At 41.9% G+C, this 16,875-nt stretch overlaps 2 protein-coding genes across 2 annotated transcripts; both read left to right on the forward strand.

The window, feature by feature from the left end:
• The first annotated feature begins 616 nt into the window (after positions 1–616).
• Positions 617–12,617, forward strand: txndc11 (thioredoxin domain containing 11). The gene is made up of 13 exons (XM_069689603.1): positions 617–949; positions 2,503–2,599; positions 3,473–3,592; positions 4,095–4,192; positions 5,534–5,663; positions 5,915–6,008; positions 6,241–6,353; positions 6,493–6,696; positions 7,331–8,048; positions 9,131–9,324; positions 10,737–10,849; positions 10,981–11,061; positions 11,424–12,617. Exons 1-13 carry the CDS (start codon positions 825–827, stop codon positions 11,941–11,943), a joined length of 2,607 nt encoding a protein of 868 aa, XP_069545704.1. The 5' UTR covers positions 617–824; the 3' UTR covers positions 11,944–12,617.
• Positions 12,618–15,036: 2,419 nt separating this feature from the next.
• On the forward strand, positions 15,037–16,665 carry LOC138615680 (lipopolysaccharide-induced tumor necrosis factor-alpha factor homolog). The gene is made up of 3 exons (XM_069689436.1): positions 15,037–15,061; positions 15,191–15,323; positions 16,557–16,665. Exons 1-3 carry the CDS (start codon positions 15,037–15,039, stop codon positions 16,663–16,665), a joined length of 267 nt encoding a protein of 88 aa, XP_069545537.1.
• The last annotated feature ends 210 nt before the right edge of the window (positions 16,666–16,875 follow it).

The following is a 16,875-nucleotide window of genomic DNA, read 5'->3' on the forward strand; positions in this document are numbered from 1 at the left end:
ACATATAATATGAACCATCAATAATAAGAAGTGACGTGTAAGTTTTAAAAGAGCTTCAGTAGATGATAACAGTGAATAACAAGTCCATATTTTAGTTTGGATAAATAAACTAATACTGACAAACAAAACAACCGCTTTGTGTTGTTTTGCATGGATGTTATAAACCTTTTATAAATAGGCCTGCTGCCTCATCAGATAGTGGAACCGATATTTCTAATCGATAATTTGATAGCGTTACAGTGACGTCACATTTGTTTTGACATACGTGTCTCGGTTTTAGTTGATTGATTTTGAACGACCGCCCCCCAGTGTTCAACAGTCGTCAGTGCAGCAACGGCTGTCGCCATAACAACGTGGGAACTGTCGTAAAAGGGCACATTCGACTCAATACGCAAAAAGAAATAAACACGCTTACTCAGGACAAATAAAAAAAAGTCGTAGTTATTTAGATCAACTTCAGTCATCTTCAACGTTACTCTCTATAACTATAAATACTTTGTTTTGTTTTTTTAAACTTAGCTTATTGTGGAAGCGCCAAACGTATCGCGCGGTTTTATCCGGCGACGACAATTTACGGTCTCCCCCTGAAAGTCGTTGTTGCGGAAGTGGAAAGTCTACGTGGGGAAGAAAGGTTGGTCTGACCGTGTTTGAACACCTTACACACCAGCGGCACCGATGTCCAATCCAGGTTAGCTCTGTCAACCCCGTCCGAACCAGTCTCCCTCCCCGACCCCTCCTCTCCCGCGAAAGGAAGGGGAAATGGACGCGTTGATGAGCGGCAGCCGGGGCGTATAAATGGGACGGAGAGTCGACGAACGGCGGTAATGCTGCGCCGGGTGCGGCAGTCTCTCCGGCAGGTGCTGTTTCTGATGGCCCGGAGACCGGACCTACTCTGCGGGGCTATCGTGCTCGGCGTGCTGCTCGTGCTGGCCGTGAAGTTCACATGCAGGTAAACCAGACCCGGCGTGTACGACCGTGATCCGGTGCGGTCGTGTTTCCGCGTAGACTGACGCGAGACTCCCGAAACTGAGCGGAGTCGTTGTTGTTGTTTTCTGGGAGATAAACGGTGTGAAGTGGTCAATTAGCTGCTCCTCGGTTTGTGCAGCAGTTACGAACCGACGTGTGCTGCAAGCCAAGAGGATTAACTCGTATTAACTCATGCTTTAACCTAATTTAAACAGACGTGGTGATACCCCACCGGGGGGCTTTCTCTGTCTTCGTCCTGGTTGATGGATTTTTTTTTAATCAAGGTTTATTCTTCTTCATTGGCACACGTCTGTTAAAAACAATTAATAATTAATTGGTTAGTCTGTTGACTGATAAATAATCAGCAAGTACTGTTTGTTTTTCAAACAAAAATGAAAAAAATAAATAAATCTTCCAGCTTCCCATTTGTTAGGATGTTTTGCTTTTCTTAAACGTCTTTTATTCTGGATGATTGGTAGAAATAAACAAGTAATTTGATGGCATCATCTGAAGGAAAGGTGTTCATTACTTTACTGTTTTCTGCCATTTTTCTTAAACCGTTGTTTGATCGAGGACATAATTAGCTGATTTATCGCTGATGAAAATAATCGTTGGTTTCAGCCTCTGTGAAATCCTCCAGCTGTTCACGCAGCTGTGTGTACATCACAACTTCAGCACTGAAGCAAGAAGCAAACAAGTGAGCTCAGGCACATCCTGTTTCTTGTTGAGTAGTGGTGGAAGAAGCACTGACATCTTTTTAAGTGGCAATATTACCATAATATTTATTCAAATTTAGATCTGACTTCAACAAACAAAATGAATCGGCAATCATTTTGATGATTAATTATTTGTCACTTTCGAACCAAATCATCATTGTTTTCATGGTTCTTCCTTCTCAGAGATGTTGAATTGAGCTTGACTTGTTGATTGACTCACTGATCCTGTATATAATATATATATTGTATATACTATATACTGTACTGTATATACTGTGCATTTTATATTTATATTATATATTTTTACTGCTATTTCATTGCTTTTCTATTGTTCTATTATTATCTTATTGCTTCTGTATGCTGCTGTAGCGAAAAAAATGTCCCCTCGGGGATTAATAAAGTAACTACCTACCTACCTACCTACACTCATCGTCCAGTGAACCCAGCTGTGGAGTTTACTGACAGAAAGACTGAAACTTAAAGCAAATTACAGACAAATGATCTCCGGCACATCCTGCTTGTCATCCTGTTCAGGGACGGATTTGATTTTTGCTTTCGACAACCTCAGACTGTAGAGGGAACTTGCAGTATGTATAATACACAGCGAGGATCATAGTGACGGCAGCCTGACCCGACTGAACAGATGCACCTGATGGTGGAAACACTGCTCCCTGATGAGGGAACAATATAAGGACGCTTTTAATTGATTAAATAACCTGACGAGATAATTCGGCAGGAGTAGAACAAGAGTATTGCCGTATGACGTCTGCTGTCATGTCCGACCCCCCCTGAGCATTACTGTCATTATTTCTGTCTGCAGCCGTGCTAAGAATGTGGTGGCGGCAGCTCGGCCTCCGGTGCGGTTCTTCTCTGCCGAGGCCCCGGTTGTGGACCTCTACTTGGGTCAGCTAGACCAGGTGAGATTCAAGGACACGGAGAACAAGTTGATGTGATGGGAAGATAGAAGACTATTAGCCTGTTCACAACTGGCTTCAACAGGCGTCCCGGGTGATCTGATCACAAGTACAGCTGCGTACACACACACACACACACACACACACACACACACACACACACACACACACACACACACACACACACCAAAGACTCGTTGACAATGTGGCCACATTCTTTTAGCAGTGTGAGCACAAATGCATCCTGGGTCATGTGACCACCTACTGAACTGACGTCGTCCGAATAAGCAACAGAAAAACTGAACGCAACTTTTCGTGCCACGTTCTTGTGTTCACATTTGAACTTGGTGCTTGCAATTGTGACCGTCACGTCACAGCCGGCTCGTTAGTTTTGGACGTTTTTTTTTTTTTTTTCTTCCTTCCACTCAAACAGCTTGTACCTTCGAGGATCTCCTTGTTGCTTCAACTCCTCTCCGTGGATTTCTGTGCTTGGTCACGTGTTTATTTTATATTTGTGTGGTCATTTGCATATAGACGGGGGAGGAGAGATCAGAGTGTAGGCGCTTGAAAATACCTGGTGTGAACTGCTGTATTTACAGCTGTGCACTTGAGATGGGATCACCCAGAATGCATGTTGGTGTGAGGTCAGCACAGGGTCTGTTACAGAGGAGCAGTAGGAAGAGGCTTCTACAGTATGTTTGTCCTAAATTATGACATTTCTGGAGCCTCTGTGAATCAGGCAGTAACTAGTCTCTGAATCACGTCTTTTACAAACATTATTACCTGCTAGCAGTAAATTCAAAGTTGTACTGAAAACACAAACAGGAAATACCAACTTTTCCAGTCTTGTCTTGAACGTCAATGTTTTGTCTCCAGGTGGAGCGTCTCAGGAGTGTGGCCGAAGTGTCTCTTATTTTCTTCTATGCTCCGTGGTGTGCTCACTCCATGGCCGCGCGGCAGGAAGTGCAGCAGGTGGCTAAGAAGCTGGCCAAACAGGTACAACCGAAGACACAACAACCACTCTGCAGGATTGTTTAAATGCCAAATAGAAAGCTGAACTGAAACTTTATCAGCTGACCATTAAGGAGTCATCAGGGCTTGTTCTTCCATGGCCGTATTCAACATCTAGAATATAGCTCCGAGGACTCCTTAAGATACGGGCTTGTTATCTAAAGTGTTAAGTATAGTTTTAGTGATAAGCACCTGTTTTAAAGTGGAGTTTATAGAAATCACATTTGTGCTTTCTATAAACTCCACTTTAAGTGTCCTTAAATACACAGTAAAAAGTTACGAACTAGAATGCGTTTGACTGCCAGGACATAAATTCAAAGACGCAAATTCTTTGGGGGCCAATTTGTTAAAAGTAAATGAAATAGCATAAATTCTGATCTCGCACATGACGGAGAGAGTTAACGTCGCATATCCTGCCGGGTTTCTTGATTTGGATTTGCTCGTTCAGCTCTGTTTCTTTCTGCGTGTCTGAAACGCACAAACACAGGTGCAGTTTGTGGCCGTAAACTGCTGGTGGAGTCAGGGGAAATGCAGGCGGCACAACCGCTTCTATCAGTACCCCATCATCCACCTGTTCTATAGAAGGTGAGGCACACAGGCCCGAGATCACTTATGGTTTGTAATGCTTCGTTTGTTTTCAACAGGATTTGTAGATGGTGAAGAGGCCTGACAATATTTCACCTGCATGCGTCAAAGGTTATAACTGCTGTGATTTAATGAGCTCGTAGTGCTGCGCCCACTGACAATATGTTCACTTCATGGCCAGACATTAATCACACATTTCAGGAAAGGAAGTCCGTCAGTTCTTTTTTAAATTTTTCCAAATTCAGTGTTAAAGGTCCCGTATTGTATTAATTCACTCTAAAGCAGATCTAGGTGACGTATAAATACAGTGAAAGTGTCAAAAGGCTCAGTACACGGAGAAATGCACAAAACCCAAATTCAGCAACTGTGCTGTTTGCACCTCTGTGAGTTTGTGATGTCACATACAGATGTCTTTATCACACAGTCTGTCGGCCCTCAGCGCGGCCCACTGTCCGACATTTCATGCAGAAGAAAACACAGTGATCATTCCTTCACACAGATACCAATTTACTAGACCTGTGGTTGGCATGAGTGTGCATCACTCTGAAAATAGTCAGACGGTCAGAAGAGAGGGTCGTTTATATCAATACGCCCCAAAGGCACAGTCACAAAAGAGTCCTTTCTTGGTAGAGCTACAGAGAGAAGCTTAAGAGAGGAGATGTACAATCATGAACATGGTTTTTGGTACTTAAAATAAAAAAAAAATCTCTCTTTTTACAGATATCAAGACTGTAAATACAACACCAGAAAAGTTTGAAATATGGAACCTGTAAAAATGCCCTCAGGAGTTGTCTTTTTAACAGTTTTTCGCATTGACACCTATCAAACTTATTGACTGAATTTCCTTCCTCACAAAACACTTGTACAGTTGTGCCCTTGATTTATTAACATTAGCACAAGCTAAAAAATGCTAACAGGGCTAACCCGGGGCTTTTCAAGAAAGTTGTTTAAAAACACTTGTCACTGTTTAAAGGTTTTTTCAGGATCCTTAAAGAATCTCTTTAACACCTAGAGGGGAAAAAAAAGATTTTAAACTTGTTCCCCGAGTTTGCGATGGGAGGTTGCTGGCGAGTTGTCCTCCTTTGTTTTGATTTGGAAACAAAGGCTGAACTTGAGAAATCAGCTCAGTCCCTCAGAGCAGTTGCGCACACGCACCAAAACAAGGCAACTACCCCGACCTGAACATTGAAACCAATAGAAAGCAACTGTAATCTTTTATTTCCTGATTGTACTGTAATGTAATGATTACCTAGTCATTTCATTCATGTTTAATAGCATCCTAACATGTGAGCTGTTGGTGTCTTGTAATTGATCCTCTATGTTGCTTGCGTGTGTCTGCAGGTTTGGGCCAATAGAGTACAAAGGCCCGTTTGTGGCTCCATATGTGGAAAGTTTCATCCTGAGAGTCATCACACCACTGACGTACCTCCCATCAAGAGCGCAACTTGAAGAGTTTCTCTCCTGTCATGAGGTAAGGCTTAGCGTCTGAGCATCTGATGGGAACCTGGCAGATAATCACCCTCAAAGTCTATTTCTTCCGGTGTGTGCAAGTTGATTCTGCACTCTGACGAGCTTTTGACATGCAGTTTGCTCGTTTTTGCTCTCCTTCATGAATAACCTGAATTTCTTTATTTCTTGTTTGAATTGTGGTAAATTTTTACTGTTGTGGTGTCTTTGATTTAAACCACATAGTGTAACTGTGTGTTTCTTGTGTATTCATAGCCTCGTGTGGTGGGCTTCTTCCAGTTCAACTCCTCTCCTCAGCCGCCGGGGTACATCACATATCTGTCCTCTGCCCTGCAGGCCCTAAAAAGGGGTAAGACCTGGTCCTGTTAAGTATGACAGATAGGATTAAAATGAATGGAAACGTCTGGCCGTCCTTAGGAAGAAAAAAAAACTAAGCATGTAAAATATTGGTAAAAGATATGAGTACTATCTAAGCACTATATAACGTTATGCAATTGCTTATCACCTGATTAAATATACTACAATTGAGGGTAGGTAGTTTTTGTTCTTTAGTCCTGAGTGTGTCTGTTTTCATTGTGCAGATTTCCGTGGTGTTGTGCGTTTTGGGGTCGTGACCAACAAGCAGGTGGCAGAGGCCATCTCATTAAGAGAAGATGAAGCGGTTTACCTCCACAGAAGATTTAACTCCTCCCTGGTAAGCAGTGTCACCAAGCTGTGACAGACGGTACATAAAATACATAAAGAGAATGTAATTCAGCATCCAATATATTATTTTATGATTCTGAATTCATGGTAAGCAACTGCGCTGCCATCGTGCTGTTTTTTTGTTTCAGATTTTTCCTAGAAGGGAGCGTAACTTCACATCAGAGGCCATTTGTAACTGGGTGTTTCAACACCGTGAGACCGTCCTCCAGTGGCTGCACCCCCCAGGAACAAAGTCCCGCCTGCTGGAACAGGAGCTGAATAAAGGCTCCGCGCTGCTTCTGTTCCTGCCACACAATCCGCTGGGGTCCCAGCCCAGCCCTTTACTACAGCAGGTCAGCAGAACAAAAATGTGCTCTCATTCTCTATTGTGAGTCTCACTTGCGACGTGCCACATGGCTCCTCTTTAGATCAGCTTGTGTTTTTTTTTGTATACATCCTTTTTCCTTGGGGCCATTATTTGCAAATATTATTATTGTTATTTTTTTTTTTTTTTAATTCTAATGTGATAATGTAATAGCTGTTGATGATGTCACTCTCATCATCTGCCTTCTCCAAAAATAAATGAGAGCTCATGCTATTCAGTACACCAATCGCCATTCAGCTCATCTGTAATATAATTGTCAGTTTCTCAATAGCTTGTTGCATCACAATCATATCAGCCTTCCCTCACTGGCTTTATGTTCATGTCAGAATTAATTTTCAGAGTAATAATTGCATTCAAGTCAAATTGGATGTAGCACTAAAATACATCAGTGAATTGCTCAGATTTTATGGACCGAAGGAACTTGCTTTCAATGTTAACTTTTCAAATCCTTTCTTCAGAGATACTGATGGTGTCCTTTTGTCAGTAGATCATGTATTTTATTTTGACCTATGTTATGCACATATTCTTGTTTTGTATCATTCTCTTTTTAAGTACTGCACAAATGAAATTCTCCTAATTTCCACTCCTGTTTTGTCTCTTAGGTTGCAGACGTTGCTGTCCGTTACCATTCCTGTGCCAATAGTAACCACTTCGTCGTGGACAAAAGTTCCACCTCCCGCTCGCGCTGCTGTCAGTCAGTGGTTCTCCCAGAGTCGGGTACCCGTGTGTGTGAGGTGTGCCTCAGCTCGTCTCGGCCGAGCCTCACCGCGTCTCCTGTGCGCTGCTCGTTCCCCTCCACGACTCCTGGAGGAGACGTGTTTCAGACTTATCTCAGACACTGCTGCCTCCAGCAGCTACCTTCCCCCTTGTCCATAAAAACTGCAACCTCAGCGGGCTGTAGCGCTTTTCTGAACAGCTACAGTCCGTTCAGTCAATACAGTGCCTGCTGCAGAAAAGTAGAACCTCAACTTAATGAATCTCAAGCCAAAGAGGAGCCAGACATGCAAAGAGTTCCGCCTTCGCCTCCTCCGTCCTCGGACCCGCCGTCCTCGCTCCCTCAGCAGGAGGGAGACGGCATCACGGGGCTCCGCTGTCAGACCAACAGGACGCTCAGGTTTTACGTGCTGGACGTGGATCTGAACTGGCCTCTGGCAGTGAGGCTCGGAGCATCAGGCAACAGAAGTGCCTCTCTTCTCCAAGAGGCAGGTGCACGAGGTGATGTGAGCGCTGATGGCTCGTTTGCAGCGATTGTGAACCTGAAGGATGAAGTTCATTATGTTCTCCGCCGCAGCCCAGCAGCCACGCTGACAGAGTCTCTGGGTAAGATAAGGCCAATTTCAGTCATGCAGCATGTGTTTGTTATTCTTATGGATAGGGTAACTTAGTTCATAGTTCAAAAAGTGTCATCAACGCCTCTCTAAAGACAAAGATGTTTATCACTGTTCCGAATGGCAACACTTTAACATCTGATCAAACACCGGGGCGCAATGCATCTTGGGATATGTTGGGCTGTGAAGGATCCACCCGTTGTATCCACAGACATATAAGTCTATGGTTGTATCTGTTGTTACCGGGAAAAAGAAGGACGCATTTGAAGGAGTCTTTGAAATGTCACCCTCCATAGTAACTCGTTTCCAGTCGTTACATCCTGCTAGGCGTAGCACTCGGGTCAATTTGGAAACTATTAGAGGAGCCTCTCCAATCGGCATTGACCACAAGATGCGCCGAAAACTTTTTTGTCATTGAAATATTAACTTTTGTTGTTTTTGGCATCCAGTCATCCGACCTGTGTTTTGATGTTTCTAATAATAGAAAAAGATAAACCATTCTGCTCATTAACACGGCAACAGACAGCCTTCATGTTCAGGGTGCCACTGTTTTAAGTAATCACAGATTTAAAAGGGTTCAGTTTTCAAATTAAACTACAATACAAACTATTTTATGAGGTTCTTATTTTGTAAAATTAGTGTCCAGAGTTTCTACTCATTACAAACAGCGATGCATAGAGAGCGACAGCAAGAGTAGTAATTCAAAGTATTGAAAATACCTTTTTCCAGCACCTGTAAGCATGTCAGTGGGTTAAACTACAAACAAAATGTCTCTCTAGTAATATTTTAAACCTTTTTTTTTGTTTTTTTTTTTTTTGTTAAACCTTAATTTATTAATTATTATAATTCTGCTGTGAATGATCTTCTCACCGACCTTTGCAACCTTCAAAACTCTGTCTCCTCTCTATGTACCTTGAAAGTTGGTGAACTTGTGTTGGAAATCCTTAGATCCTTTTTAATGGTGCCCAAACAAGTGGAACATTGTCAGCAATTTGTTAAAAAAGTATGTCTTACTGTATTTGAATATAACCTTAATAGCATTTGTGATAATGTGATGTGTGTGTTTGGTTAAAGAGGCCTTCATCAGGAACTTCAGCGCTCCGTACAGCCTCTTGCAGAGACACTTGGTTGGACAGGAGGGCAGGAAGGGAAGTGAAGAGGAAGAGGAAGCCAAGCGTGCAGACGAACACCAGCACCCGCCTCCACGCCTCCTCATCACAGAGCTGACCACTTCCACCTTCCTGCCCTCCGTCATGGATCTTGAGAAGGTGATAGAAGACCCTGCTTCAGCGTCTCTCTGGTCACTAGACCTTCAACATACAAGGGTTGATCAGGACGTCGCGAGACTGTTCCTGTTGCAGGGGGAAGCAATGACTCTCATGAGTATTTCAAGGTACATCGCTTGATCAACATCAGCACCTGAGTTGGATACATTTGTGTGACCAGTAGTGGGTGTGCATTGTTGACTTCACCATGGACCTGAAATTTGCGAGCGCACATCAGATTTGGTCAGATCTTTGGTGAACAGAGAGAAGTCACCGGGAGCCAAACCCGGCGAGTCAGGAGGGCAGAGAGCTGCTGGTGAGGGATGTGCACTGTGAGCAGGTGCATTGTCACGGTTGAGAACCTGTTCGTCATCGCACCGCGGTTCAGGTCAGAACCTGGATCCACCAGTCTGACCCTGCGGGACGAATTGACGGTGCACAACGCTGGTATTTCAAAGATCGGCCACCCGGTTGTGCTGCTGAAGCTCCTTCTTCACTCTTTGACTGCGACGTTTGCTGCTCGGCTCGTTTCGTTGTCGTAGACTTCCTGAAGCATTTTCTGGGTTTCAGTTTGCGATTTTTCTCATTTGTTTTTGGAAACAGAATTTGACGCGAGCTTTCTGCTCATGCTGCTGATGTTGATCCAAAGTTGTAACTTGGACTACTGTACTCATGAAAGTTGTCGCTCCCCCCTGGTCCGTGCACATCGCTGTGCTTTGTGTGCAACAGGAACAGTGTCTGATCCTTACATACTGTATATACTGTACATCAGTTTTAAATGCATTATTTATGATTTCTTATAGCTCGTGTGTGGTAGAAATTGTTCACCACTCCCTAAATTGTCAAGCACTGCCTTATAACCTATTCGGGTCTCATTGTTTCTATTATGGACTCTCCCCAAGAAGGCACACAGTCTCATGAGTCCTATTTACAATAACATATGTTTATAAGTCCTGTGCATGACAACACATGTCTTCCATTAATCCTATTTACTAAAACCAAAATGCACGCTTCTCCCCATCAGCTGCTGCTGTGTGGTGACGCAATGGGTCTTATCCGTTTGAGTAACCCCCTGACTGACCCCTGACTGACACTTAGTACTGTGAATTACACAAAACAAATACTCCTACTGACTAAGCATTAAAATTTATATTTGAGTAAAGCGATATATCCGAGCATTAAAAACATCTTCCACACGTCTATTGTTTGAAGAGGTTGCGTTTACAGTACATAATGCAAAACAGTCATCTGTCTTTTGTGGTTTCCACATCTGTAAGTGTGACTTAATGAAGCATCGGTCGGTATCATATGAAGGTTTTATTAGAGCAGTCAGTTCACTTTAAAATGGGAACAATGGCTCATTTAAGTTCATGAAGCTGGACTGCATAGATGATGTATATGTGTGTGTGTCTCAGGATGTGCTGCTGTTCTACTACACTCAGTGGTGTGGCTTCTGCTCCGTTCTCAACCACATCATCATCCAGCTGGCCAGATTATTACAGGGAAACCGCAGCATCACTGTGGCCAGGTACACTTTGTCTCGTCTCATGTGGCGTTTAAGAGCAAATTCAACCTTCATTACGACTCAACGTTAGTTCGCTGATGAACGTTTTTAAGAAAAGTCAGAAGGATGTAACCACATTTATCTCCTCTGTTTAGGGTGAATGTCGCACGTAACGACCTTCCCTGGGAGTTCATGGTGGATCATGTTCCCTCAATTCTTCTCTTCCCCAAATACAGGTGAGAATAATTGTGAAGGGATTTACACCAAAACACACAACGTTTGTATTTTCTTCCTGGTCATGGACCAGGACAAATCATCATGGTTTTGGTTTTGACTCACGTTTATGCCTCTTAAGTGGATATTGCTTGTAGTTGTTTACATGCTTAATGATTTTTGGCAATCGTCTTGTTTTATGCCAACCTCTTGGCCACATTCATCTGGATAATTTTTATGTGATTAAATAAAGAAGAATCCAAAATTAAGTTGATGGGGTTTTTTTGTTTTGTTTTTTTTTCAAAAAGGGAAAATTCATTCAAAACATGTATTTTCCTCAGAATTGTTTTCACCCTCGTCTTCCCTGTTTCTTCTTCTCTTTAAGAAAACATTATAGTGTGAAGTTCCCTGACGACCTTCCCATCACGTTGCCCAACCTCCTTCACTTCATCCTGAAGCACTCTGGCTCTGTCCATCATGCAGACAAAGCATCTGTGGATGCAGAGGGCCCGGGACCCGGTACCGTCCTGCATGCAGAGTTTCTGGCCCTCCAGCGTGAAGTTAAATCACTGCAACACGCCCGTGAGCATCTGTCCCAACAGCTGGCGCAACTCTGGCGTGACAACCGGCGTCTGACGTTTGACGCCCGGAGCTTGGAGGCCGAGAACGCAGACCTGCAACGTGAGAGGCAGAGCTTGGAGGACCAGCACCGTGAGAAAAGCCGGCAGCTCGGCGAGGCGGTGACGCGGCTGCAGGAGCTGGTGGACACCTCTGAAAACCTGCTGAATGAGAACACGCTGCTCAGGGTCCTGCTGAGGGCGCTGAAGGACAGAACAGAAGCTCAAGAGCAGGCGGCGGCGGAGAGAAAAGAGGCCGAGCAGAAGAGAAGCCACATGGCCTCCTGAGCACGAGTCTGCAGGGAATCCTGGGACTGACACGGAGGAGACGAAACGGGGACAGAAAATGAAGGAAGGACTGACCTGGAAGTGAGAAGTGAAATAGGAAGAAAACGAGGCTGAAATGAGGAAGTCATGTAAAACTTAAAGGGCAACGACCCAACAAATTTCCTCGAGAGAAAATGAGGATGAAATGACGGTTTTCAACTGTTATAAAAGTGTTAGTGAGGAAACACACGAGAGAAGAGGTGGATATGTGGGGAAGGGAAACGGCAAAGACAGAATTCTCCAAAGTGCTGTGATGACATGAGCTCTTCCATTCTTAGAAACACACTAGTTTGTTTGAGTTTTCAGTACCAAGTGTACTGCTTTGATGCTGCGCTCGCAAAGATTTCATGTCTGTTTAGGGGTGAAGGAATAACCTGAGTGAACTTACTACGCCGACCCTGCAGCCAAACTAAGCTTCCTTTAATCACTAAACTCTCATCTAAAAGCTGGTTTCTTGCATAAATGAAAAAACATTGATGGATTGAAATCACTTGGGGCTTACAACAGTAAAACTTCCATTTAGTACATGTTACACTCACTACTCTGCTGCTCTCAGTTTCATTAATTCCAGTATTTCCTTTCTGCCGATCCCTTGATTGTGTTATATTTCACATTAAAAGCCGTAATACCTTTAACTTGAAAATTTTGTCATAGTAAGCAACTACATTGTTTTGGGGGGAAAAAGGCAAAGTACTACACTTGGTGGGACTGCTGCTGTACTAATGAAGAGAGTGCTGATCAAGTGGACATCATAGTGAAATACTAGTATTAACCCTCATGTTGTCCTTGGGTCAAAATGACCCGCAGCTGTGTTCAACCAAGTTCTATTTTATTTTCATATTTTGTTGGGATCATTAGTGACAAGGAGGCTGAGGGTTTCTTTAAAGAATGATGACCAATGATCCCCCAAAAATATAAAAAATATAGAAATAAAATAGAACTTGGTTGAACACAGCTGTGGGTCATTTTGACCCGAGGACAACACGAGGATTAAAAGATGGAAAGAGTTCTGCAGGAGGTGGTGGAGGTAAATGAACGCCTGAGGCACTGCTGCCCTGCAAGCTGAGAGTCAGCTGTATGAACACGCTTAGTTTTGGTAACAGCTTATTTTTACAGGATCGATATTTTCAAGCGTATTTCCTGGAAATGTTCCCATAATTTCCTAAAAGAATCAGCTGGTATTTAGCTGATTTTTATAGATCCACCTTGTAATGGGCAGCATATTGGTTAAATTGTATTTTTGCATGTGGTTTTTCTGCTGCTTTGGAAGCCCTTTAGTTTTGTGTTTCTAACTGATTTAATAGTTTAAAAAAAACATTTGTTTGTTATTTGGTGGATATTAATGTCAGTTTAATCACAATTTTTCACTTGCGCATCGAATATAATGAGCAACTGTAACACTTTCTCCATTTCCCTTCTAATTAATACTAATCTGCTTTGGACTTCCTTGGATTACGAAAATCTTTGTAATATGCAGATCAATAATATCTAAATTATGTGTAAAGTTTCCAGGAAATTAGCTTGGAAATATGAAACCTGTGAAATAAAGTTGTTTTTTTTCCATCAATCTTTGCTTTTAAATTACAAGTGATGTTGAATTTGGCTGCAGGGCGAGAGGGCCACTAATGAATCTGAGAAGATCCTTAATACTGAACACGTGACACCTGCTTACTTGGTCTTCAGGTGAGTTTAAGAGCACTTGAAATAATCTGCAAGATTTCTTTTTTTTGTTGTTGAAGGGATCATGGTTGTTTTGTTAAACTGATCTATTTTTACATGAATCTGCAAGTCACTAAAATATTTCTATGTAACTATTCAGGTATTAAGAATGAGATGCTGCAATTGTTTACATGTGAAATATTGCACCGGTTTTTACTGATTAAAACTTTCATGTTATTGTACTGCAGTGTTTTACCGTTTGTTTATCACGTAAAGGTTCACTGTGTAGGTTTCACTGGGATATCTTATATTGTCTCTTGAGGACAATTTACCGAATATTCAATCTCACATCATTTGATATCAATTCTAGTGTTGAACCTGAAGCTGCCAAAAATACATGAAAGGAAAAGTATTGGATGTTTAGAATGATGTTGTAGAGTATCCACCAACAGATTGACACTGTGAACATGACTTCAGTACTGTTGTGTTCTGGAAAGAGTTTGAAATGCCAGCTCTAATTTAGAGCAGCAGGAACATGTGCTGCTAATTTCACACTGAATGGAGGGTTATCTGCCTTCACTTAGCGTCTCCGAAACAAACATCTTTTATATGTTCTCCCGTGTAGTGGATCTCTTTACAACTTCCTGCTTACTGTTTTTCCTGACGGCAGTTGTACAAAAGATGCATACTACGACAGGAATGATAACGCATATTCCAGGTGGATATTAGTGTAGAACCGGAGAAATTGCCAATATACCAATGTAACTGGTCAGCTAATAGATTATTGTGTGTGTACGGATCAGTGATATAGGTATCTGCTGAGCTAGAAGATAGAGATACTCATTGGGTTTGGGTTTGGGTTGGGTCAGTGAGGTCCACACAGTCAATCTCATGACCTGTGAGGAAGGGAAGGCTGGCAGGGAAGGTGTCGCCCTGCACTGTGAAAACGCTCCTCTCTGCAGTCACGCTTTCTCCTACACAAACTGTAAGTACTTATTCAAATAAATTAACATTACTTTGTTGAATTGATTGTTAGTATCAATAGGATTTTAGTGTGTGTGTGGTTTTTTTAGTTGTCCTTGTTACACTGGGAACTTGTTCGCACTTCTAACCAACGATACTGAATCTAAATATATTAAAGAGTAAATCTGCAAGTCTGAAAGATACGTTTTATAATACACAAAGATAAACTAGATTTACAAAAGTTGCAACTTCATATATTTTGTATATGTTCGTCTCTTATGTTTTACTTCAAATAGCATGTTGGATGATTTCTTATATGGTTTACAAATTTATAGATATTTTTATTTCTGTATCATAAAACATGAATTTGTCAGTATGTATGCTGTGGCCTGCATTTATCTTCATCTTTGTTTTTGCCTGTTTGCAGGAACAATGGCAAATGCTCAAGTACCTGTTGGTGAGTCTCTGCTGCCAGTTTGAAGCCATTTAAAGAGACTTTTACACAAAAGGCTTGTTCCTCCTATGAGCAGCATGGCTCCAAATTCCTCTAAGTTTGTTGGTGATCTCCATCTTTTCTTTTGTGCAGCGACGGTGGGGCCATTAGGAGACAATCCGGTTCAGATTGCCTGTCCTAAGTGCCACGAGACAGTCCTCTCCAAGGTGGACTACTCCTCTGGTCTGCTCACCTACCTCTTCTGTGGAGGACTCTTCTTCTGTGGGTAAGAAAGGCTTCAACATCACTCCGTTTATTATATGATTCATTCCTCCAGCTCCGCTGTCACAAGGACAGATACAGGAGATCATTCCTGCCGACCGCAATTAGACTGTACAATAACTCACCTCTGGCAAAATCCATCACACAACAACAACACTGTTGTCTGTGTTCTTGGTTGTTTGTATATAATATATATAGATATATACTGTACTGTATATACTGTGCATTTTATATTTTATATTTTTACTGCTATTTTATTGCTTTTCTATTGTTCTATTATTATCTTATTGCTTCTGTATGCTGCTGTAGCGAAAAAATTTCCCCTCTTGGATTAATAAAGTAACTACCTAACCTAACCTAAATGAAAAGATATCAAGCTTTGATACTGAGGTGGGAAAAACACCCAAAAAATAAGCATCATTTATTGTTATTATTGTTATTAGAGTCTCACCATGAAGTGAAATTTCCCTAAATGTCAAACTATTCCAAAATTGCATCAAATTTGTACTGAAATGCAAACCTAAACATTTTAACATATAATCTTCTACTGGAAAGACTTTGACAACAAGCAGCTTGGCAGGAAAAAACATGAAGTGCAGCCTCATAATTCACAAAATCTGAAAAGAAAATCAAAGCCTCACTTTTTGCAAAAACAGATCATGTGGCAAGTGGCTGCCATGGCACAATACAATCTGTTAAGGTAATATCAGTAAAGATGAGGATCTATTCTGTGTGTTTTGATCTGTTTTACTTCATAAGCTATTATTTAACATCACATGCTCTATGTATGTAGCCTAGTAAATTACATGTTGTGCCAAGACCGGACCATGGGAAAACATTTTGAAACCATAATGTGGAATAAAAACATATTAACAGACCGTAGATGATGTAGCAGGTTTTTTTCCCCCACTGGGTATATACGTGTTGGACATGTCAATGGCACTCATTTAAAACTCAGAGGGAAGTCAGATGGTTCATCCTCTAGAAACCATGAATGTCTGTTTGTACTCATTCTTTGCTGTCCATGTGATAGCTGTCAAGATATTTCACTCAACCAAAGAGTAGGAGTCCATCAGACTGATCAACTTACTGATCACCATCCCTCACTGACACTGACATGAAAGGTGTAATTATGTGAAGCTGACTTGTGAAACGCATGAAGAGCTTTATCTTCTTTTTAAAAATGAATGATGATTAGATGTGAGTGAATGATCCTGATCCTGCTGTCTTCCCCCAGCTTTGTTTTAGGTTGCTGCCTCATCCCGTTCTGTGTGGACCGTCTGAAAGATGCCAAGCACACCTGTCCTACCTGCAAGACCGTACTTGGCGTGTATAAACGTTTATAACTGATATAAGAGCTGCAACAAGTATCTAGTGAATAACAGAAAATTAATCTGCAACTATTTTGATAATAGACTTAATATTTGAGCCATTTTTAAAATCTAAAAACTCAAACATTTGCTGTTTTCCTGCTTTTTAAATGTGAGAATTGTATGCTTTTCTATGTATTACACGACAGTAAACTGAACCACTTTGGATTTCTGAACTGAACGTTA

Source organism: Brachyistius frenatus, unplaced genomic scaffold (genome assembly GCF_029030835.1).
Source record: "Brachyistius frenatus isolate BFR_SWC_R1_liver_20210118 unplaced genomic scaffold, ASM2903083v1 Contig_7, whole genome shotgun sequence".
In the NCBI taxonomy this organism is placed as follows: Eukaryota; Metazoa; Chordata; class Actinopteri; family Embiotocidae; genus Brachyistius; species Brachyistius frenatus.